The sequence below is a fragment of the Tachypleus tridentatus genome, chromosome 12 (genome assembly GCF_004210375.1).
Source record: "Tachypleus tridentatus isolate NWPU-2018 chromosome 12, ASM421037v1, whole genome shotgun sequence".
NCBI lineage: Eukaryota > Metazoa > Arthropoda > Merostomata > Xiphosura > Limulidae > Tachypleus > Tachypleus tridentatus.
In genome coordinates, this window is record NC_134836.1 from 131610665 (window position 1) to 131636845 (window position 26181).

A 26181-nucleotide genomic window follows, 5' to 3' on the forward strand; every position below is an offset into this window, starting at 1 on the left:
ATGTTTGTGTGTATGCTAAATGTTTTGTAACATTAGTTTTTAATATAGATATATATGTTTGTGTGTATGCTAAATGTTTTGTAACATTACTGTTTTTTAATATAGATATATATGTTTGTGTGTATGCTAAATGTTTTGTAACATTACTGTTTTTTAATATAGATATATATGTTTGTGTGTATGCTAAATGTTTTGTAACATTAGTTTTTTAATATAGATATATATGTTTGTGTGTATGCTAAATGTTTTGTTACATTAGTTTTTTAATATAGATATATATGTTTGTGTGTATGCTAAATGTTTTGTTACATTAGTTTTTTAATATAGATATATATGTTTGTGTGTATGCTAAATGTTTTGTAACATTAGTTTTTTAATATAGATATATATGTTTGTGTGTATGCTAAATGTTTTGTAACATTAGTTTTTTTAATATAGATATATATGTTTGTGTGTATGCTAAATGTTTTGTAACATTAGTTTTTTAATATAGATATATATGTTTTGTGTGTATGCTAAATGTTATGTAACATTAGTTTTTTAATATAGATATATATGTTTGTGTGTATGCTAAATGTTTTGTAACATTAGTTTTTTAATATAGATATATGTTTGTGTGTATGCTAAATGTTCTGTAACATTACAGTTTTTTAATATATATATATATATTTGTGTGTATGCTAAATGTTTTGTAACATTAGTTTTTTAATATATAGATATATATGCTTGTGTGTATGCTAAATGTTTTGTAACATTAGTTTTTTAATATATAGATATATATGTTTGTGTGTATGCTAAATGTTTTGTAACATTAGTTTTTTAATATATAGATATATATGTTTGTGTGTATGCTAAATGTTTTGTAACATTACAGTTTTTACTATAGATATATATGTTTGTGTGTATGCTAAATGTTTTGTAACATTGCAGTTTTTGAATATAGATATATATGTTTGTGTGTATGCTAAATGTTTTGTTACATTAGTTTTTTAAGATAGATATATATATGTGTGTTATATGTATACTAAATGTAGTAACATCAAACTCATTTTGTAATTCTATAGAAATCAAAACTGTTGTGATTTGTTTTACTGAGTGTTTTCAGCATTAAAATCTTTGTTTGTTTTATAAGAAAGTCACATTGCTATAAATTGTTCTGGATTTTAAGGTTATAATATGGTAAAATTATGATTGTTCCACCAGGGGACAGCATGTGGATCCATGTAAAAAAAAAAAATTGTTAAGTCGCCCTCTCTTCTCCCATCTGGTGAAATCACTTCGTATGATAAGATTTCTGTGGCTATCAAAACTGTACAAATATATTATTTCTTCACCTGAGTTGTTAATTTTTAAATTTTCTTAAAGGTAAATAATCTGGAATTGATAAGTACATTTATTTTTTTTCATTTGTTTCTTCACGACAGAACTTTCAGTGTTGTAAACATATTTGTACTCAAGATATATTTGTAAATAGCCGATGTCAGCACGAATCGGATTGGTAAGTGGGAGTGTGAGGTAATGGTCATGTGAAAAATACAAATAATATTTTCTTTGTGATCAGTTTGAATAACTCTATAACCTCCGAAACTCATACCTAGAGTTTCTTTAGTATTTCTGTATGTTGTATTTAGTGCTTACTCGTTCTAACAAAATATCTCTAAATCAAATGATGCAAGGTAAGAATGGACAGTTTATAATTCTCACATCAAACACATTATATCATGTTGAATGGCAGTCTCTGAGAGGTTTTGGCATGTGTACTTTGCCCAGTACTCCTGCAGGTTTTGACATGTGTACTTTGACCAGATGTGGGTTTTGACATGTGTACTCTGACCAGTACTCCTGCAGGTTTTGACATGTGTACTCTGACCAGTACTCCTGCAGGTTTTGACATGTGTACTTTGACCAGTACTCCTGCAGGTTTTGACATGTGTACTTTGACCAGATGTGGGTTTTGACATGTGTACTCTGACCAGTACTCCTGCAGGTTTTGACATGTGTACTCTGACCAGTACTCCTGCAGGTTTTGACATGTATTACTTTGACCAGTACTCCTGCAGGTTTTGACATGTGTACTTTGACCAGATGTGGGTTTTGACATGTGTACTCTGACCAGTACTCCTGCAGGTTTTGACATGTGTACTCTGACCAGTACTCCTGCAGGTTTTGACATGCGTACTTTGCCCAGTACTTGTGCAGGTTTTGACATGCGTACTTTGACCAGATGTGGGTTTTGACATATGTACTCTGACCAGTACTCCTGCAGCTTTTGACATGTGTACTTGGACCAGTACTCATGCATATATAATTAAAGATAGTAAAATATGTTTCTGTTGTGTTTGTATGTCAAGTATAATAAGAAAGGTTCAAAGTATTTTAAAGATTGTTAGCACTGTTGTTTTTTAAAGATTGTTAGCACTGTTGTTTTTTTATAATTTTTCTTTTGTAATGTACCTGATTTAACAACTAAGTAACAATTTTTTCAAAAAACACTATTTAAAGAAATATAGTTCCCAGTTATTAAAACAGTATTTAGCCATTTTCAAAGAAAAATGAGTATCACTGATGTTTGTATCCTCAACTACTTGAATAAACAGGAATATTAAAATTTCTTGTAATACTTTACCATAAAGTTATGAGTTGTGTTTTTCATGACTTCACACGTGTCATGTTTTCATTTTTCAGAACAATTTAAATGATCTTTCTCCTCTAACCTTCACCCTGTCATATGCTCTGTTGTCAGAACCATCTTCTGTCTTCTGTAAGAACTGCCCCATCGTGAATAAAGATCAGCCATCTGCTATGATGAAAAAAGTTTGTAATATATAATTTATCATTGTAATACTTTGTTGTAATTAATTCTAGTTTGTAGCTCTATAGTAGTACAGAGTTTTATAATTGTAATACTTTGTTGTAATTAATTCTAGTTTGTAGCTCTATAGTAGTACAGAGTTTTATCATTGTAATACTTTGTTGTAATTAATTCTAGTTTGTAGCTCTATAGTAGTACAGAGTTTTATCATTGTAATACTTTGTTGTAATTAATTCTAGTTTGTAGCTCTATAGTAGTACAGAGTTTTATAATTGTAATACTTTGTTGTAATTAATTCTAGTTTGTAGCTCTATAGTAGTACAGAGTTTTATCATTGTAATACTTTGTTGTAATTAATTCTAGTTTGTAGCTCTATAGTAGTACAGAGTTTTATCATTGTAATACTTTGTTGTAATTAATTCTAGTTTGTAGCTCTATAGTAGTACAGTTTTATAATTGTAATACTTTGTTGTAATTAATTCTAGTTTGTAGCTCTATAGTAGTACAGAGTTTTATAATTGTAATACTTTGTTGTAAGTAATTCTAGTTTGTACTCGATAGTAGTACAGAGTTTTATAACTGTAATACTTTGTTGTAATTAATTCTAGTTTGTAGCTCTATAGTAGTACAGAGTTTTATAATTGTAATACTTTGTTGTAATTAATTCTAGTTTGTAGCTCTATAGTAATACAGAGTTTTATAATTGTAATACTTTGTTGTGATTAATTCTAGTTTGTAGCTCTATAGTAGTACAGAGTTTTATAATTGTAATACTTTGTTGTAATTAATTCTAGTTTGTAGCTCTATAGTAGTACAGTTTTATTATTGTAATACTTTGTTGTAATTAACTCTAGTTTGTAGCTCTATAGCAATACAGTTTTATAATTGTAATACTTTGTTGTAATTAATTCTAGTTTGTAGCTCTATAGTAGTACAGAGTTTTATTATTGTAATACTTTGTTGTAATTAATTCTAGTTTGTAGCTCTATAGTAGTACAGTTTTATAATTGTAATACTTTGTTGTAATTAATTCTAGTTTGTAGCTCTATAGTAGTACAGCTTTATAATTGTAATACTTTGTTGTAATTAATTCTAGTTTGTAGCTCTATAGTAGTACAGAGTTTTATAATTGTAATACTTTGTTGTAATTAATTCTAGTTTGTAGCTCTATAGTAGTACAGTTTTATTATTGTAATACTTTGTTGTAATTAATTCTAGTTTGTGGCTCTGTAGTAGTACAGAGTTTTATAATTGTAATACTTTGTTGTAATTAATTCTAGTTTGTGGCTCTGTAGTAGTACAGAGTTTTATAATTGTAATACTTTGTTGTAATTAATTCTAGTTTGTAGCTCTGTAGTAGTACAGAGTTTTATAATTGTAATACTTTGTTGTAATTAATTCTAGTTTGTACTCTATAGTAGTACAGAGTTTTATTATTGTAATACTTTGTTGTAATTAATTCTAGTTTGTACTCTATAGTAGTACAGAGTTTTATAATTGTAATACTTTGTTGTAATTAATTCTAGTTTGCAGCTCTATAGTAATACAGAGTTTTATAATTGTAATACTTCGTTGTAATTAATTCTAGCTCTGTAGTAGTACAGAGTTTTGAAAACAAAAGTTATGATTTTTTTCATGGCTGATTCAAAGAACAAATAGTGTAGTTTCATGACATTTTCTTCAAAATGGAACCAAGATGTATTTAGCATGGTTACAATGAGAAACTCAATGATTTACTTAACTATCAATAATATTTAGCTTATATAAGGTATAAATGTTAAAACAAACCATTAAGCATATATTGTATATATGTATATTATAACCATAAATTTTTAAGACACAAACAAAATACAGTGCATATTTTTGAAAAGGATCCTAGAGTACAAACTACAACATGGGATTATAAAATGTATCCTAGGTTTTGGAGGTGACTGCTGAAGTAGGACCCACTTTGCAGTGGGGATACACTGTCTATCAGTCTTAACCTCCAATTCGCTAGTCTCACATAGAAAATTAGAAATTAGGAAAGCAAGATGTGGGTGCTCAAGCCCACAATGTCCACGATCTATATCACCCTTTACCACCTGCCGACAGTTGCAGGAAGGTGTCTGTTCTCCCAAGTTAAAATAAGAAAAATACAAATATAAAAAGATTGAAAAAAATATAAATATACACATACACACACACACATACTCTCTTTAATTTTCTAGAATATTTGTTAAAAACAGGGCAGTGTTTGAATCTTTTATTTTAGCTGCTTACTTGGTTCCAAAAATTCATAGATGATACATCATATAATCTGACTAATATTGTTCATATAAAATAGCATGAAAACCTGTTTCATTATCCAGCTGGGATGTGTAACCATTTGTCGCTTTTGGGATTCTCATCTTTTATGAGATCTTGCACCTTTCTTACCCAAAGAGGTGTAAAACTTATTGAAATTTTCCTGATGTCCCATGATGATTCGTGCTCCATTATCTTACAGTACAATTAAGTACAAGGGATATTTTTATGTTGGAAATAATTAAATCTTCAATCAGAACACATCCTTATTATCTGAGTGTATGAATATTTTATGTTGGAAGGGGCTATGTAATAAATCACACTATCTACAGAATACCAAACAATATCAGTTCCGTGATGACGAGAAACCCACTTGTTGAGAAATTTATATGCAAAAACGGCTCGTTTGGGCTGAGAAAATATTTTACGTAGAGGAGTGAACAACGTTTCGACCTTCTTCGGTCATCGTCAGGTTCACAAAGAAAGAGGTAACTGACCGGAAGCTGACCACATGTTTGAAAGGGGTTGTGTAACTTACTTATACAACAACTTAAACCCAAAATAAACCAATATAAAGGAACGCCTTTATACCTATATTAATATAATAAATAAAATTATATATTCAAACATCTAATACCGCCCTCTACATTTCGACACACAGTTACACAACCCCTTTCAAACATGTGGTCAGCTTCCGGTCAGTTACCTCTTTCTTTGTGAACCTGACGATGACCGAAGAAGGTCGAAACGTTGTTCGCTCTTCTATGTAAAGTGTTTTCTCAGCCCAAACGAGCCGTTTTTGCATATAAATATCAGTTCCGATATGTACCATTCCATGTCACTTGCATATTTAACTCTCTATATAATGTACATAGCACTTACATGAATATGATATTTGTTGCCACAGGTTTATTTAGGAATAGCTTCTATTACATAAGGCAACCTTTCATTACTGAGTGAATATTATAGAAACATATTAACAAAGTACACATATGCTGCATCTTAGCTGGTTAAAAATATGTTACCTATTAATTAATGTAATTTTTTTTTCCTTTTCCAACTATTATACAATGTCTCTTTGATAGGAAGCTAACACATCTTAGATGTTAAATGTAAATACACATGTATAAATGTATTTAAAAAAACCATGTAATATCATATTATTTTAAATATAAAGAAACAATAGACACAATCCACTGGTATCACCAGATTCACTGAAAGTAAGATGGACGTACAAAATATGATATCTTAAAGTAGCTATTCTTTAATATAACAAGCATTTGTTCTGTGTCAATGTACACAATAGCTTGGTCCCAATTACCATTAAGAAATGATGTGATTAGACAACAATATAAGTGTTTTGATATGTATATAAATAAATTATTTCTAAAATTTGGGTATATAAAATATTGATTCTGGCAAATAAATCTTTAAAATAATTATAAATTAATGTCTTTCTTGGAATTTTCTCAGTGATTACTAATCTGATGAAAAGTAAAACGTTTTTCCCAATAAATTAAAAATGTAGACTTCTTGTTTGTTGCTCAATTTGTTTTACTAATATATAACGTGTGGGTTCGAATCGCTATCGCACCAAACATGCTCGCCCTTTCAGCCGTGGGGGCGTTATAATGTGACAATCAATTCCACTATTCGTTGGTAAAAGAGTAGCCCAAGAGTTGGCAGTGGGTGGTGATGACTAGCTGCCTTCCTTCTAGTCTTACACTGCTAAATTAGGGACGACTAGTGCAGATAGACCTTGAGTAGCTTTGCGTGAAATTCAAAACAAACAAACAAACTAACATATAATAGGAACAAATAAAAAAGAGCAGAAAAGCTTTCAAAATTCTAAAAATAGTGTTTATATGTAGGGTGTTATAGTATTTTAAAGATGTTATAATCCAAAATTATTTGCGAGTTTTGATATTAAATTTTTATCTGATAATAAAAAAGTTGCATGTGATAGAAACTTTCAAATTAGTCCTAAAATTACTTGTACAAATATGAAGATACTTCTTTATTAAATACACCTTACAACCATTTATCTCTGTATTTTCTACCATATGAGATTTTTTATTATTCTTATTTATATCTAATTCTGTTATTAGTGAAGATGTGTAGGTAGTTTTGGGCAATTTCGTTAAACTTATAAATAATGTGTACTTTGTGTTTGTTGTTTGTTTGAAGTAAGACAATGGGCTATCTGTACTCTACCCTCCATGGGTATCGAAACTCAAATTTTAGTGTTTTAAGTCTACAGATATACTACTGTGCTACTGGGAAACTTCTAGACAACCTGTATCAGTGGTTCCCAAATAGTGTGCTGCAAAACTATTCTAATGGTGCCATGAAATTTTATAAAAATATCCCCACAATTAGTGTATTTCATGTTTTTAATCAGAAAAACTGTACTCTTTGAGTGCAGGGTCAGACAAGTGTGCCTCAAAGTTAACATTGTTTTCCTGATGTGACGTGAGCACAAAGGTTTGGGACACACTGATCTAGATAATGTGGCCCTTCAGTGGCACAGTGGTATGTCTGTGAACCTACACCCCTAGAAACTGGGTTTCAATACCCATGGTGGGCAGAGTACAGATACCCATTGTGTAGCTTTGTGCTAACTACAAATAAATAATGTGTAATTTATGTTTGTGATCATAGTGCTGAAAAATCTATGAACACAAAATGTATATATATGTTATAATATGTTTTTTATTATCCTTCCTTTTAGATAAAATTTTATATTTCTTGTGGAAAGAGGAATCGTCTCTGATTTAAAGGTCTCTGCAAACATTTTAAACTATAAGTATGTATATATTTGAAATTATTTCAACTTCAATTTTATTACACTATTTTAAGTGTTTCAATATCTTTCAATTGCCTAGTGACTTAAAAAAGACGAATAGCTATTTTGTAGCTTGGGGTGTATGTGAGGTTTAAAAAATACAACCGTGTTAGTCAGTTATGCATACACTTTTATTTGTGTCACAGCTTTGCTTCTCAGTAGCTGTTGTTGATAAGAATAATAAATCAAGTTATATCAGTTTTATCTTCCTGTACTTTAATTATTTTAAGAACAAGATCTCACGAACTTGTGTTTCTTTCTTTTTTGTAACTGAAATAAACTTCTATTGAGTTTCTATATAAATCATGTAAGTTAAGGAATATAAAAGTAGATATTTGTGAATATAATGAAGATAGAAGAGATGGCTTGGAATAAATAGAAGAATCTTATGAGTTCTTTAGATTAACTGTGACAAATTTGAGAACAACCAGTAAAAATTGTTTATCCTTAAGCAAAGAAAAAATTATTAAAATAGATGAAATTACAAAATGTAAGTCACTTTCTCAAAAAGAAAAATTATTACACTTTCTTTCTTAAATTTGATGTCCACATTTTTTTTTTAATAGAGAGGGAGAAACCTTAGTTATTGGTCAGAATATTAGTTTGACTCTAGAAATTCAAGTAACCAATCAAATCAATCCAGCACATGATGCAAAAGCATTTATCAAAATACCACCAGATGTCGCTGTAATGAACCAAGACAGATGTTACATTATTACTGGGAACAGTGATAACACTTTACAGTGCGATATTGGAAATCCCTTAAACATCAATGATATTGTAAGTACAACATTATGATTTTCTGAAATTGAAACTAAGACAACTGAATAGCTGTAAAGTATTTTAAGGAGAACTATTCAGAACAAAGATAGGGAACTACTTATTGATATATAATAAAGAACTTTAGTTGGAAACCATTTATCGACTACAAAACTCAGTAATAATATCTATTTAGGAAATAAACATCATCTTTGGGAACATTAATTGTTTTAACGTTTTTGTGATCTTTAAAAAAACTAATAACTATATGTAATTAACAAATTGAAGCAAATAAACGTCTTATTGCATATTTTTGAAGAAAAGTTTGGAAACGTGAGATTCTGAGTTGAGTAGAGCATTAGGTGATGATCTGAGGGGTTGTGACCTGATAAGTAGAAATAAGGTGTCTTGTAGGAAGTAAAAGTTTCTTTACTGATGTTACCAGTAGCTTTTCGGCTGTGTAGTGTTCTAATAATTCCCCACCTTTTGCTGTTTTAAGTTGCATCATACAGTACTTTGTGTTTAATAGTATCCTTCCTTCTGAATGTTCATGAAGACCTTCCATGGTTATTTTTTTTGCCTAAGTAGTGCACAGGCAGTAGATATCCTGCCAATGTGGTTATGGCATATTTGATACAGGGACTTCTCATTCAAGCTTGTTGACTTTCTTACCCAAGACTTAGCATGTTCATTCAGGTAAGGGTCTTACCATGCACTTCCTTTCCTCTCTGCCATCCTTCTGGAGACCAACTACTCTGATGCAGTACTGTCTCCAAGTCAGATGCAAATATTAATTTCTTGGACCTGTCTATGCATTCATTGTTTTCACCGTGTTTTATGGTTTCCATTTTGCTGTGCTGCCTGTAAGAAGCCTAAGTTATCCACCACTCTTTTGCAGAATATTGTTGATAAACCAGTGAATGTTCAAACAGCTCTCTTACTGTCTGTGGCTTATGAACCACTTATGGCTATGATAACAAGTGACAAGCTTTTTTCTGTTTCATCCTCTGCCCAGTCTCTACATCTTCAGTCCAGGCTGATTACCACTGGTCTAGGATGCTCCAGATTGTAACTCCACATGGAAATATCCAAGCTCTAGTTGTGACCATTCATTGGTGGCTATGTAACACATATCTACTAGTGATTGTCTCTTGGGGCATCTCTTTGGCAGTTCACTGTTTGGTTGGTTTCTGCATGGTCATTATGGAGCTAGCATGTCCAAGTTGAAAAGTGCAGTAATTCTTTTATGGAATGTGTGGTCTTTACACAGAAAAGCCCTTGTGAAGATGTTTGGTGCTATGCAATGCTACTGAAACATAGGAAGTGTAACTAGGCCTTGATGGGGGGGTAAGTAGATTCTCTGACACATCTTAAATAAACAAGCATTTTATGTCTTTCAAACCCATATGACTGAAATACTGTGTTAACTCAGTAGAAGTGTTCTTCCTGCCCTTTGAGACATTTAGAAAGGGTAAATGTGTCCTACTTATCCTTTGAGACATTTAGAAAGGGTAAATGTGTCCTACTTATCCTTTGAGACATTTAGAAAGGGTAAATGTCTCCTACTTATCCTTTGAGACATTTAGAAAGGGTAAATGTCTCCTACTTATCCTTTGAGATATTTAGAAAGGTAAATGTCTCCTACTTATCCTTTGAGACATTTAGAAAGGGTAAATGTCTCCTACTTATCCTTTGAGACATATAGAAAGGTAAATGTGTCCTACTTATCCTTTGAGACATTTAGAAAGGGTAAATGTCTCCTACTTATCCTTTGAGACATTTAGAAAGGGTAAATGTCTCCTACTTATCCTTTGAGACATATAGAAAAGGTAAATGTGTCCTACTTATCCTTTGAGACATTTAGAAAGGGTAAATGTCTCCTACTTATCCTTTGAGACATTTAGAAAGGGTAAATGTCTCCTACTTATCCTTTGAGATATTTAGAAAAGATAAATGTCTCCTACTTATCCTTTGAGACATTTAGAAAGGGTAAATGTGTCCTACTTATCCTTTGAGACATTTAGAAAGGGTAAATGTCTCCTACTTATCCTTTGAGACATTTAGAAGGGTAAATGTCTCCTACTTATCCTTTGAGATATTTAGAAAGGTAAATGTCTCCTACTTATCCTTTGAGACATTTAGAAGGGTAAATGTCTCCTACTTATCCTTTGAGACATATAGAAAGGTAAATGTGTCCTACTTATCCTTTGAGACATTTAGAAAGGGTAAATGTCTCCTACTTATCCTTTGAGACATTTAGAAAGGGTAAATGTCTCCTACTTATCCTTTGAGACATTTAGAAAGGGTAAATGTCTCCTACTTATCCTTTGAGACATTTAGAAAGGGTAAATGTCTCCTACTTATCCTTTGAGATATTTAGAAAAGATAAATGTCTCCTACTTATCCTTTGAGACATTTAGAGGGTAAATGTCTCCTACTTATCCTTTGAGATATTTAGAAAGATAAATGTCTCCTACTTATCCTTTGAGACATTTAGAAAGGGTAAATGTCTCCTACTTATCCTCTGAGACATTTAGAAGGGTAAATGTCTCCTACTTATCCTTTGAAACATTTAGAAGGGTAAATGTCTCCTACTTATCCTTTGAAATATTTAGAAAAGGTAAATGTGTCCTACTTATCCTTTGAGACATTTAGAAAAGGTAAATGTGTCCTACTTATCCTTTGAGATATTTATTTAGAAAGGGTAATAGTGTCCTGTTTATTATTTGAGACATAATGAGTGTATTTTGCTTATCCTTTGAAGGCATGCTTATAATATGTGTGTGAATCTAATGATATCTTGAACTAACATTAATATTATTTCACACAAAAGCCATGTAGGTAACTATCACCAAGTGTGTGTGTGTGTTATAAATTATTGTTTTAAACAACCAAAATACAAATTCTGTTTTGAATCTAAAATATCATAGAACAAACTGAGAGTTTTGCACAAGGTAACATAATTCTCCTTCCTCAGTTAAATTAGATTGTTGCACATGATAAAACCATTCTGGTTCCCAAGATAAACTGGTTTAACTTGAACATTAAAAGTTTAAAAGATTAAATGTGTTACATTTGAAGTTTCTCTTAATCAAACATTTTGGCGTTTTTCTTGTTCTAATATTATATAGGAGCTAGTTCTACCATTCATTAAGAATGGGCTGCTTTTTACTTGCTTTTTAAAACATCAAGGTAACTGATAATTCATTAATATCTACTTGATAATACTAAGTTTAGTGGCATTCTACTTTCTAAAATAAGTTTTACTGAGTTCATTTGTTAAGTAAAAGGTCTAATTTCTTTACGTTTGTGCATGTTATGATTTGTATTTTCAAGATGGCTGGTATGGGTATTAAAACTTTAATTAAAATAAAGTACAGAATAGCGTTTTGACCTTCTTAGGTCATCTTCAGATAAGCAAAGTCAACTAAAGTTGTAGTATCCATACCAGCCATATTGAGAATACATTTTTTACTTCAAGTGGGTTTCTCATCATCGTGAATGTTATGACCTATCTATCACATACTTTCAAGATTCTTATTCAGAGTTAAGGAACGAAATTAGTCAAAAGTATCTGAACTTTTGGATATAGAATTTAAATGTGTAATTTTCTCCTTGTTTCAGGTTAAATTTCAAGTAAAATTGGACACTTCAAAGTTGACGGAAAGTCGAAAGAGATTAAGATTGATATCAATGTCATTTCTCAGAGCAAAGAACAACATCTATTGGACAACAGTGTCAGTGTCATTGTGTCCTTCATTGCTAAAACCCACATCAGTATTACAGGGTAAGATGTTTGTTTTAATATTAATGTTTCCTTGTTTCTCTTAAGCCTAATTAATATTAGTGATATGAAGGACAGAATTACTATGTTAGACCACCATTGCTTTTACTAATAAAGCAGCGAACAACGTTTTGACCTTCTTAGGTCATCTTCAGGTTAACCTCTATTAGTAAACGTGTTAATACCCACACCAGCCATCCTGAGATACATTTTTACTTCAAGTGGGTCATCACGCACCATTGTTTTCATTCTCTTGTATTGTGTTAGATAAAAAAGCTGGTAAGTACAAAACCTTATGAAAATATGACATGAACAAATTTCATGTCAGAAAACTTCTTACATGTAATTTCAAATTAATTGCACTTATAGATGAAAACACATTGATTGCACAAGTAGGTGAATAATAGGAAAATTTTTAACATGATACATTTTTTTGTATAAAACATTTAAAAGCTTTTACCTTTACTATATTGTAGAATTATGATGTTTCAATCTTTAAAATACTGAACTTGTTAATAGGTTCACAGAGAGAGAACAAATATTATATGGGCCAGGACAACCAGGTGTACTTCCTTTGGAACAAGGTTATATGGTAAGTTTTGTTTCTTTGGTTGATAACGTTAAGACTAAACTCCTAATGTTAGTTTATTCAATATAAAATAAATACACACTTGGTAACCTATCCTACCTTAATAAAGTGTGACAGCTTTAACATAAACCATTCCTTATCACAGGTGATATAACATTGTACACTTTCAAAATATACCATAAGCACCCATAATATCTTTTATTACAAAACAACAGCAGTACAGTTACCATATTTTGAAACATTAGAAGAAAAGCAAGTGCTAGAAAAATTACTGTTTTATATGAAATTCAGATATTTTATTGTAGAATGTTTTTACAGTTTTCAAAATTGGCAATATATAGTTAAGTTTGTTCTAAATAAACATTTAATCTGAAGTATGTGCAGACGAAGACCTTGTAAAGCTCTCATAAAACAAGTTGCAAAAACAATTTATATATCAATTTTTTTAAATATTATTTTACAGAAATGTTTAGTGTATTTATTATTTTATGTGAACAAAATAAAACATCTTTAAGCTATTAGACTTTTAAACTCTTTGTGCGTGTGTATATACGTGTGTGTGTGTGTATATAGAGAGAGAAAGAGAAGGGTAGATATTATATAAAGGGAATTTTAATTTCAAGACAAAAATCAATGAGTGATAATAGGTTTTGAAAGAATTTTTAACACCAAAATATTGGTTTATTTTATGCACTAATTGCATGGCATTAATAACATTTATCAGTTGCAATAAGTGGACTTTCATGCATGTATTTCCTGTTAGCACCTTCCTTCAGTGTACAGGTTTTAAATACAACACAGTACTGTTTCCCGTGAAGATGACAGAATGTACAGCAATTAAGTTACGAAAGATTTGGAAACACACACAAATCTAATGACCACTATCATAATGTCCACTATCATAATGACCACTATCATAATGTCCACTATCATAATGACCACTATCATAATGACCACTATCATAATGTCCACTATCATTTCTGTATAATTAAAAAATGAAATAAAATAAAATAAAAACATGAAAATATTTGTTTTTAAAGTAAAGCTATATTCCAGGTGGGTTAAGGCGTTCGACTCATAACCTGAGTGTTGCGGGTTCAAATCCCCTTCACACCAAACATGCTCGTCCTTTCAGCTGTGAGGGCATGATAATGTGATGGTCAATCCTATTGGTAAAAGAGTAGCCTAAATTAGGGACGGCTAGTGCAGATAGCTCTCGTGTAGCCGTGCAAAAGTAAAACAAAATAACGCCATATTGGACCATTTGATGTGTTCACAGTGAGGAATCAAATCCCAGATGTTAAAATTCCCACCAGAGGAAAAATATGATAAAATTTTGTCACTGCAATGAAAGAAGATTTGGCATACATCCACTTTATAAAAATAAATATACAGGGGTTATGTATTTCGTCAAGTAATACGGTAAATTAAGTAAGTTTCTTTAAAAAAGTGTTCCATAAAGATATATTTACATTTAGAATTATGTTATACGATTTGTTTTCTGTTCCAGGTCTCAAAGATTTCACCGAGTCCAATCAGTGTCGTCACCCTTATTATATCTGTTCCATCATCAGTTGGTAGAAATACTCAACAATTGGTTAATGTCAATCAAGTTGAGGTAACAAAAAATCTCCCTGACAAAAAACAACCCATTTTTAAAATAAATTCACGTGCACTTTGGTCTGATACTTATACAAATATCTGAATCAAATATTGAACTAAAGTATCATTATTAATAGTGGTGAGATCTTTACAGAACAGTCAATTCTATTTTTCTAAGTAACTGGGCCTATCTCTAGTTATGTTTAATTTCAAACACAGGTATATGAAAAATGCATTGAAGGTACACTATTTCTATCCAGATCGATCGTCTTACCTACAACTCCTGTACTTTGTTAGTTTTGTCTAATATCCATCTCTCAATTTCATTGCTGATTTTCCTTGTCTTTAGGTTGGAGATGGCTCAAATACCTATGTATCGGGTAGCTGTAACATACGCACAGTAGATGAACTTGATAAGACTGGTACAGATGTTGATGATACAGATTGGGAACATATATTGGTAAGTTAGTAGCTAACAAACAGATTCGGAACATATATTGGTAAGTTAGTAGCTAACAAACAGATTTGGAACATGTATTGGTAAGTTAGTAGCTAACAAACAGATTTGGAACATGTATTGGTAAGTTAGTAGCTAACAAACAGATTCGGAACATATATTGGTAAGTTAGTAGCTAACAAACAGATTTGGAACATGTATTGGTAAGTTAGTAGCTAACAAACAGATTTGGAACATGTATTGGTAAGTTAGTAGCTAACAAACAGATTTGGAACATCTATTGGTAAGTTAGTAGCTAACAAACAGATTTGGAACATCTATTGGTAAGTTAGTAGCTAACAAACAGATTCGGAACATGTATTGGTAAGTTAGTAGCTAACAAACAGATTGAACATGTATTGGTAAGTTAGTAGCTAACAAACAGATTGGAACATGTATTGGTAAGTTAGTAGCTAACAAACAGATTGAACATGTATTGGTAAGTTAGTAGCTAACAAACAGATTGAACATGTATTGGTAAGTTAGTAGCTAACAAACAGATTGAACATATATTGGTAAGTTAGTAGCTAACAAACAGATTCGGAACATATATTGGTAAGTTAGTAGCTAACAAACAGATTGGAACATATATTGGTAAGTTAGTAGCTAACAAACAGATTTGGAACATATATTGGTAAGTTAGTAGCTAACAAACAGATTGGAACATATATTGGTAAGTTAGTAGCTAACAAACAGATTGGAACATATATTGGTAAGTTAGTAGCTAACAAACAGATTTGGAACATATATTGGTAAGTTAGTAGCTAACAAACAGATTCGGAACATATATTGGTAAGTTAGTAGCTAACAAACAGATTTGGAACATATATTGGTAAGTTAGTAGCTAACAAACAGATTGAACATATATTGGTAAGTTAGTAGCTAACAAACAGATTCGGAACATATATTGGTAAGTTAGTAGCTAACAAACAGATTCGGAACATATATTGGTAAGTTAGTAGCTAACAAACAGATTCGGAACATGTATTGGTAAGTTAGTAGCTAACAAACAGATTCGGAACATGTATTGGTAAGTTAGTAGCTAACAAACAGATTGAGGAACATGTATTGGTAAGTTAGTAGCTAACAAACAGATTCGGAACATGTATTGGTAAGTTAGTAGCTAACAAACAGATTGGAACATGTATTGGTAAGTTAGTAGCTAACAAACAGATTGGAACATGTATTGGTAAGTTAGTAGCTAACAAACAGATTTGGAACATGTATTGGTAAGTTAGTAGCTAACAAACAGATTTGGAACATGTATTGGTAAGTTAGTAGCTAACAAACAGATTTGGAACATGTATTGGTAAGTTAGTAGCTAACAAACAGATTTGGAACATGTATTGGTAAGTTAGTAGCTAACAAACAGATTGAACATGTATTGGTAAGTTAGTAGCTAACAAACAGATTCGGAACATGTATTGGTAAGTTAGTAGCTAACAAACAGATTCGAACATGTATTGGTAAGTTAGTAGCTAACAAACAGATTCGAACATGTATTGGTAAGTTAGTAGCTAACAAACAGATTGAACATGTATTGGTAAGTTAGTAGCTAACAAACAGATTGAACATGTATTGGTAAGTTAGTAGCTAACAAACAGATTCGGAACATGTATTGGTAAGTTAGTAGCTAACAAACAGATTCGGAACATGTATTGGTAAGTTAGTAGCTAACAAACAGATTCGGAACATGTATTGGTAAGTTAGTAGCTAACAAACAGATTTGGAACATGTATTGGTAAGTTAGTAGCTAACAAACAGATTGAACATGTATTGGTAAGTTAGTAGCTAACAAACAGATTCGGAACATGTATTGGTAAGTTAGTAGCTAACAAACAGATTCGGAACATGTATTGGTAAGTTAGTAGCTAACAAACAGATTCGGAACATGTATTGGTAAGTTAGTAGCTAACAAACAGATTCGGAACATATATTGGTAAGTTAGTAGCTAACAAACAGATTTGGAACATATATTGGTAAGTTAGTAGCTAACAAACAGATTTGGAACATATATTGGTAAGCTAACGTACATTTTATATTCCGAGAAGTTATGATGTTGTTATTTCTAACCTGTAATACCAAACAGTGAATACTTATGGATACTTCATGTATTATACAGACTGATACAAAGTTAGGTTTGTGGTCCCTCACAAATAACAAACAGAATAGAAAAGTTAGACCTGATGTTACACGTTACGATTTCTCTTGTACAAACCTCCAGTTTATTATGTTACATGTTACAGTTTCAGATAGCTTGAAACTGAGTTAAAGTGTAATTTAAATCTAGAAGTTAATTAAATATAGAGATGTATTATATTTATGATGTTTGCCAACAAGATTGATGTACAGTTTTCTTTCTTAAGACAAATATATTTTAATATGCAAACAATAATACAATTTTTAATAATGGTTATTACAAATATGATTTATATACAAAAGTTTTACAAATGCACAATATTGAGTCTTCTATCTGACCTCTAATTGAACATTATGTTGACTCTTCATGATGAACAAATTAATTTCGAGTTGAATTAGGTATGATTCTCTTATCAGGGAGCTAGCTAGCTCTCTGCTGATCACATGCAAGTTTTTCCAGCTGAAATTATATAATGTCTTTGTAAAAACACTAATGTCCAATGTTCATCCACTGAAGTTAAATGGTTTGTAATGTGTGAAATCTATAAAAGTTTCCAGTTAAATGTGTAGTTCCTGATTGATAGGCATTAATCACAGTTATAGTTTCTGAGGTTTATAGTATACCAGCTGTAGCAAACCAACAATATACACTGTCTCTTAGTGAGTCACATTTGTTTATAAGTATTAAGCAAGTTAGATTCTACAAATTTCAGTTGGCCCAACAATACTGACCATACACTAGTGCTTTCATAAAACATATATTGTTGATTCTCACGCTTGAGAATCTTCTATAAATTTAGTGAATAAATGTGAATTTCACAACACATATTTAAGGGAACAAATTACATGCATTTCTAAATATATATACTTAACCAAAACAAACATTGATATTAAAATAAATATACAATAGTAAATCTCTTATTCAGATCTCAAGCTTGGGTGAATATTTCACAATGAGTTGTGACAGTTAAGTGACAAGACACAGATTTATATCAAAAACAAATGTTTAATTTCACATTCACAATTAACAATATACTAAACATGAAGATGACTTAGGAAGGTCGTTGTTGTTCTCTCCATATCAATAAAAGTGTTAATTCCCATACCAGCCATTCTGAGATACATTTTTATTTCAAGTGGGTTTCTCATCATCATGAATATACTAATCGATTGTAAAACTGATTAATTAGTAGAGCCAAATGCTGCACTTTAAATATTGTAATCCTTAATGTGAACAAACAATACTAATGTTAACAAATGATATTTATAATACAAATGTGAACTGATGTTGCATCACCACTCTAAATCTTGTAGGTCTTAATGTGAACAAACAATACTAATGTTAACAAATGATATTTATAATACAAATGTGAATTAAAGTTACAACAATACAAGAGAAATACTGAACCGATGTTACAACAATACAAGAAATACTAACGTTAACAAAAGCGATATTTATACGTTAACAAACGATATTTATAGACGTGAACCGATGTTACAACAGCACTTTAAATCTTGAGAACAACAAAATCATGAGAACAACAAAAATTTTGAATTAAAGGTAAACATTGTCACTCAACTCTTAACAAAGTAAAAATATAAAAGAAATACATCAAAAGTGAAGGTTTCTCTTAGATACTAACTTAAAACAATTATGAAAGTAATAATAAACTGAATTGAAAACCATCTAATAATTGGTTAAAATCTGCTGAAAAGTGGTGTTATTCTTAAATATTGTAACTATAGAAACCAGGCAGAATCTATTTTCCCAAGCTATGTAGAAGTTGTTGGTGATCATTTCTACCGATGAGTCAGCTAATCGTGTATAACCTCACTTACCTTTCAATGAGAGTGATTAACAGTGGATAGGTAAAGAACCAAAACTGAGCAAAATAGTATTATAAAACTATGTATATGTTGTTTTCACAGTCTACAGTAGAGCTTCACCTGTTTCTCAACAAACTTGCAGAGATCTCCACATTTCTGAAAGCCTTCAAACTTTTACTAAATATGGTGCTCTTGATCCAAACAATCTTTTTTTTTATTGAAAAAATATTGTTTTACTCTGCTTTATACTATGTCCAGTCTCTCCGTTTTTTGTACACTGAATCAAAACCAAGAGAATTCAGTTTCGCAGTACACATCCTGCTCTGGTCTCTTGTTATTTATGGGTTATGCTGAAACTGTAAAATTAAAAGCTCTTCTGAAAGTACCATATTATCGTTTCATTTTATAAAAATTTAAAATTACATTGAAGAATTTATGGTTAAGAACGTGTTTTGTACAATACTTTATATATTTATTAATTCATTTTTTAAAATTATTTCTTGTTATTAGATATTTCTTTTTTTTTTAGAGTTGCAAAACAGCTGTTTGTAGAGAAATTCGTTGTGATGTGGGACCATTTTCCAACATCAGAAAGGTGGCTAAAGTTCGAATTGTTGGGGAAGTTGACACAGAAGCACTAAAGAAGACTTTGGTAAGAAAATATTACACAGGGTATGCATAAGTAATCTCTTGGTGTTTTATTAATTCTAGAAATAAGCATTGCTTTTAGTTATGTGTTAAATTACAATAATGAAACTAGGCATGTTTTAGCTACTGTATGTAAATGACATATGTATTTGGTAAGTGTATTTTGTTTTGATGTGTTAACATAAAGTGTTATTTACAATAAAAAGAAACCTAAGTCCTTCCAGCCAATAAAGAGCTTGAACTCAAATGTTTTGAGTAAATTATCTTACAGATTAAAATCTCTAAAGTGTTATAATTATCTTTTAATTATGGATATATAATACCTACACTGACAAAGTATGACATATCAGTAATTAATTTCTGTGATAATGCATCACAATAAAACTTGTAACAATTTTACAATATTTTGCTTTACTGGCCCTATGCAGGTTTCCAGTAAAAAGCTGCAGGTTATAATAACACATTTCAACCGTATTTTATGTGCCACAGATAATGAGGCCTTTCATCCCTTACTAAAACTTGACAAGTTAACTGATTATGGGTGTTTTGTGATTGTATTTGTTTAATGTGTTATTTGAAACCCCCCAGAGAAGGTCAAAACATTGTTCTCTGCTTATCAGTAAAAGTGTTAATACCCATATCAGCCATTTTGAAATACAAATAATAATAAAACAAACATCTCTAATTAACAGAGCCTTTAAATTAAACAAAAAACCTTTTTTTTAATTTTGTAGTTTATACGTTTCATTTTGTATTTTCAGCATAGAGTTTTAGCAACAATATTATGTTATACTTCTATTGCTAAACCACATGGTATAAAAGCCATTGTTGGAATACATTGTTACAAAAAAACACTGACTTTTCTATATATTAGAAGTTGTTCTATAAGGAACCACTTCTTTTTTTATTGTTTTTTGCTAGCTTACTTCATTACAAAATGTGCACACATGCATGTGGTTAATATAAGTAGTAATACCCAGGTGCACACCCTCTGGGTCTACTTAGCACAGGTGCCAAATTTCAGGATTTCAGGTTTCTAGGTTCTTTCGTCTTGATGCTATGGTGGTCTCACACACACTCAGACTCATAGACATGCCTTAATATTATTATACATTTAGGTCTTCCTTTCTAAACTAAACCAAAACCAATACACTATTTTTAAATTTATCAATTATTAATATTATTTTGGTTACCAAACCAATCAGTCTTGTACTTTGTGGCTTAACAAAATTAGACCAAACATCCATCCCTTAAAAATACTGTGCACATGTCAATGTTTTATTTTGTCATTGAAATGCTGTTAACAAGTGCTATCTAATCCTGCATGTATATTTTTGACTTATATAAATTTTGTGTTGGTTACAGGGAAGAAAAGATGTCATAACAATAAAGTCAGAGGCAAAAGTTTGGATTCCAGACCCAGCAGGTTATGATCCAAATGTACCACCAGACTACACATCCTCTGTAAGAATTATGTTTTAAGTTTAAAGATAATTATAAAATGTTATTGTACATTTCTGTAAAATGAAATGAGCTACTTGTACTACTTAATATTCTAACACACAAAGTAAGTTTTTGATATTGTACAAAAAAAGAATTTTAAACTAAAAGTTAGGCTTGCTTAAAATCTTTTGCTAATCCAAGAGATTTGTTCAAGTATTCCTCTCACTAGAAGATTAATCTTTTTTATTCATTGGTGGGTCTGTGATACCTTGAGGATATGACCCACAATGAGCAGTTTCATATTTTATGCACTTGAAACATAATAATCAAATATTAAAGATTAAAACACCAGCCTAATATTATCATTCCCAAACATAATAAAACAACAAATACATTTACTGAGTTTTATTCCATGCTGATACATAATTGTACAACAAATAAACTATAGCCCTTGCATCACTTTTCTGTGACACATATTTGTGTTATAATCATTTTTAAGGCAAAAACTCAACTAGTTCTTGCTGGAGCACCACCACCAATTCAAGTAGCAGCTTGGATATATATTGTCAGCATCATAGTTGGGATTTTCTTACTTCTCCTGCTGGGATATGGGATGTATAGGGTAAGTACCAAGTTGGATATCAGTTGTCAGTGTTATAGTTGGGACTATCTTGTTTATTTTGTTGAAATATTTGATGTATAAAGTAAGTACCAAGTTGGATATCATCTGTCAGTGTTATAGTTGGGACTATCTTGTTTATTTTCTTGAGATATTTGATGTATAAAGTAAGTACCAAGTTGGATATCAGCTGTCAGTATTATAGTTGGGACTATCTTGTTTATTTTGTTGAGATATTTGATGTATAAAGTAAGTACCAAGTTGGATATCAGCTGTCAGTATTATAGTTGGGACTATCTTGTTTATTTTGTTGAGATATTTGATGTATAAAGTAAGTACCAAGTTGGATATCAGCTATCAGTATTATAGTTGGGACTATCTTGTTTATTTTGTTGAAATATTTGATGTATAAAGTAAGTACCAAGTTAGATATCAGCTGTCAGTATTATAGTTGGGACTATCTTGTTTATTTTCTTGAGATATTTGATGTATAAAGTAAGTACCAAGTTGGATATCAGCTGTCAGTGTTATAGTTGGAACTATCTTGTTTATTCTGTTGAGATATGTGATATATAAGGTACATACCAAGTTATCAACTGGGGTATATAGACTCCCACATTATACACCTTTATACCATTAAAAAAATTCTGATAAAGTATGTATGTACAATTAAATACTTACTTATAAATAGATAATATTTTATAAATACGACATCTTTGAAATTGAAAAGTTTAATTATATAGTATCATTCATTTGTTGTTACATAGAAATGTACTCAAAAGTTTATCTGTGCTGCATCCACTTGGCATCAAAATATAATTATTAGCATTGTAAGTTCACAAACATATCACTGGGCCACTAGGAGACCTGGATTAGTCAATGTCTGTGTATTGCAAATGAACTGTAAAATTATAGCAATGGAAGTAACATTCATCAGTTTTTTATAGTGGGTAAACAATGTGTAGGATTCCAATAGAATCAATCTTTACGTTATTTTGTATAAATTCCAGTTTTACTTTTTTTATGTCAATAAAATGTTAGTTGATAAATAAAGTGATGTTAATAAAAGTCATAAACCAAATTCTGGTGTATAATGACATGAGTGAAATTTATAAAAATTGCTTGCACTAAAATGGTTGTTGTTCAAGCAATTAATGACACATGACTGTGTGTGGATAGCAACAGTCACTATGTCCATGGTATTTCAACATGTCTGAAATATCCCAGTAAAAGGCAAGTGGCTTCATCAGTACTGTATACATTTTACTTCAGTTTCACTCATGTCTTTATAAAAAAAAAAGCAGTCTTTGTTGTAAGCAACCAAAGAAAGAACCATCTTTCTTATGTACCAAATACAAAGAACCATCTTTCTTATGTACCAAATACAAGGAACCATCTTTCTTATGTACCAAATACAAGGAACCATCTTTCTTATGTACCAAATACAAGGAACCATCTTTCTTATGTACCAAATACAAAGAACAGTCTTACCTATGTATCTGAATTTGTTTTGTGTATCATAAGTAACAGAACCAGTTTTATCTTTTAAGTAAATTTGTAATCATTCTCATGGAAGGTTTGTTTCACTTAATTGAATTTTTGTTGTCTTTGCAGTTAGGGTTTTTCAAGAGGAAGCAACGAGAAGACTTAGAAAAAATGAAAGAACAAATAGATACTGATGAACTAAAACCATGTTTAGAATCAAAAACCAATTATGATAAAGACAGTTTTTCCTAAGTATTTGATCTGTAGGATAGAAATGCGTATACTTGGAATGACTAGTTCTTTTTAACACCACATTTAACTTCCTCTGACACGAATTGTGGACTTGGTGCATTTAACTTCCAATGGCATGACTTGTGGCCTTGCCACATTTACCTTTTACTGATGTGACCTGTGGCTCTGGTTGTCAAGGGGATGTAGTAATACTTCCAAGTAAAACCAGTTCTAAGGTTTCATATTCTCTGTTGGCTGTTTTCAGACATGCAAAGATTATTTTCCACATGAAGTTAGCTACAGAAATTATGTTTAAGTAGTTCATGATTTGGTGTTGTATTTTTTCATTATTTATTAAACAAAGCAATATTCATTATTATTGCAGGTGATACGTAAGCTGAATTGTAGCATTAGTGTTCACAGTAAATTTTCAGCATGTGATGGCCATTACACGTCTAACGTTTGTAGGTAATTGTGGGACTAGGTGCCCATTAAAATTAATTCATAACTGAGAAACAAAAGAGAATATTTGGTACTGTACAGAAAAATGTCATAAACAGTTCTTTTTTTATTTATGTTTCATAATATAAATGATTTATATCCATTTTGTTATATGTAACTGTGGTTAAACAACAGATTGCAATAAAACTTTGTACCACTTTATGAATATTCATGGGTATCTTATATCTAAGTGTTAAACTAATCTTGGATAAGTCCATCTTTAATACGATATGAATGCAAAGATTATTTTTATTCTTAAAATAAGCCACTAACTAGAAATTATATAATATAATGCAGATTAACAAATAACTAATAGAGGGAAATAAGTAACAACTGCTGAGTTCAGAGTGACACTTGAATATAGTGTAATACCACATTATCAAGATTCAAACATCTAACTTAAGTTAGAATCATGGATAGTGTAATACCACATTATCAAGATTCAAACATCTAACTTAAGTTAGAATCATGGATAGTGTAATACCACATTATCAAGATTCAAACATCTAACTTAAGTTAGAATCATGGATAGTGAAATACCACATTAACAAGATTCAAACATCTAACTTAAGTTAGAATCATGGATAGTGTAATACCACATTATCAAGATTCAAACATCTAACTTAAGTTAGAATCATGGATAGTGTAATACCACATTATCAAGATTCAAACATCTAACTTAAGTTAGAATCATGGATAGTGTAATACCACATTAACAAGATTCAAACATCTGTCTTAAGTTATAATCATGGATAGTGTAATACCACATTAACAAGATTCAAACATCTAACTTAAGTTAGAATCATGGATAGTGTAATACCACATTAACAAGATTCAAACATCTAACTTAAGTTAGAATCATGGATAGTGTAATACCACATTATCAAGATTCAAACATCTGTCTTAAGTTAGAATCATGAATAGTGTAATACCACATTATCAAGATTCAAACATCTAACTTAGGTTAGAATCATGGATAGCATAAGACCACATTAACAAGATTCAAACATCTATCTTAAGTTAGAATCATGGATAGCATAAGACCACATTAACAAGATTCAAACATCTGTCTTAAGTTAGAATCATGGATAGCATAAGACCACATTAACAAGATTCAAACATCTGTCTTAAGTTAGAATCATGGATAGCATCAGACCACATTAACAAGATTCAAACATCTAACTTAAGTTAGAATCATGGATAGTGAAATACCACATTAACAAGATTCAAACATCTAACTTAAGTTAGAATCATGGATAGTGTAATACCACATTATCAAGATTCAAACATCTAACTTAAGTTAGAATCATGGATAGTGTAATACCACATTAACAAGATTCAAACATCTGTCTTAAGTTATAATCATGGATAGTGTAATACCACATTAACAAGATTCAAACATCTAACTTAAGTTAGAATCATGGATAGTGTAATACCACATTAACAAGATTCAAACATCTAACTTAAGTTAGAATCATGGATAGTGTAATACCACATTATCAAGATTCAAACATCTGTCTTAAGTTAGAATCATGGATAGCATAAGACCACATTAACAAGATTCAAACATCTGTCTTAGGTTAGAATCATGGATAGCATAAGACCACATTAACAAGATTCAAACATCTGTCTTAAGTTAGAATCATGGATAGCATCAGACCACATTAACAAGATTCAAACATCTGTCTTAAGTTAGAATCATGGATAGCGTAATACCACATTAACAAGATTCAAACATCTGTCTTAAGTTAGAATCATGGATAGCATCAGACCACATTAACAAGATTCAAACATCTGTCTTAAGTTAGAATCATGGATAGCATAAGACCACATTAACAATATTCAAACATCTAACTTAAGTTAGAATCATGGATAGTGTAATAATACATTAACAATATTCAAACATCTGCCTCCAATAGGTCTAATCATGTATACTGTACTGTTACACTAAAATTCAGTCATATGCTTCACCTCAAGCTAGAACCATGTATTGTGTAATACATTAATATGATTGAACCATATGCAAAGCCAACAATCCTTACCATTTATTACACGATAAATATTTCAAAAGATGATAAACATACTTGTATAAATTGGGGGGTCTCCTTCCTATAG

General features: G+C 30.7%; 2 protein-coding genes and 1 long non-coding RNA gene across 3 annotated transcripts in view; 2 read left to right on the forward strand and 1 right to left on the reverse strand.

Annotated features, from left to right (window-relative positions):
* Nucleotides 1-7888, forward strand: part of LOC143234714 (integrin alpha-4-like) — a 91163-nt gene extending 83275 nt beyond the window's left edge. Inside the window, exons 17-18 of the mRNA XM_076472274.1 lie at nt 2686-2814; nt 7830-7888. Coding sequence (XP_076328389.1) covers nt 2686-2814; nt 7830-7871 — 171 coding nt within the window. The 3' untranslated portion in view covers nt 7872-7888. The remainder of the gene's footprint in view (nt 1-2685; nt 2815-7829) is intronic.
* LOC143234721 (uncharacterized) overlaps nt 1-26181 on the reverse strand; it is an 81762-nt gene that overhangs the window by 46416 nt on the left and 9165 nt on the right. The window contains exon 2 of the long non-coding RNA XR_013018776.1: nt 2627-2800. This is a non-coding gene — a long non-coding RNA (uncharacterized LOC143234721). The remainder of the gene's footprint in view (nt 1-2626; nt 2801-26181) is intronic.
* Nucleotides 8634-24228, forward strand: LOC143234905 (integrin alpha-5-like). The gene is made up of 10 exons (XM_076472602.1): nt 8634-8723; nt 9601-9770; nt 12340-12489; nt 13006-13078; nt 14586-14693; nt 15027-15137; nt 19669-19791; nt 21153-21251; nt 21730-21852; nt 23464-24228. The coding sequence occupies exons 1-10, from the start codon at nt 8634-8636 to the stop codon at nt 23584-23586; spliced, it is 1170 nt and encodes a 389-aa protein (XP_076328717.1). The 3' UTR covers nt 23587-24228.

Coding starts and splice junctions, on each gene's coding strand:
- LOC143234905 (XM_076472602.1), top strand. CDS start 8,634: ATGAACCAAGACAGATGTTACATTATTACTGGGAACAGTGATAACACT. Junction 15,138..19,668: donor CAGATTGGGAACATATATTG/GTAAGTTAGTAG, acceptor TTTTTTTTTTAG/AGTTGCAAAACAGCTGTTTG. Junction 21,853..23,463: donor TGGGATATGGGATGTATAGG/GTAAGTACCAAG, acceptor TTGTCTTTGCAG/TTAGGGTTTTTCAAGAGGAA.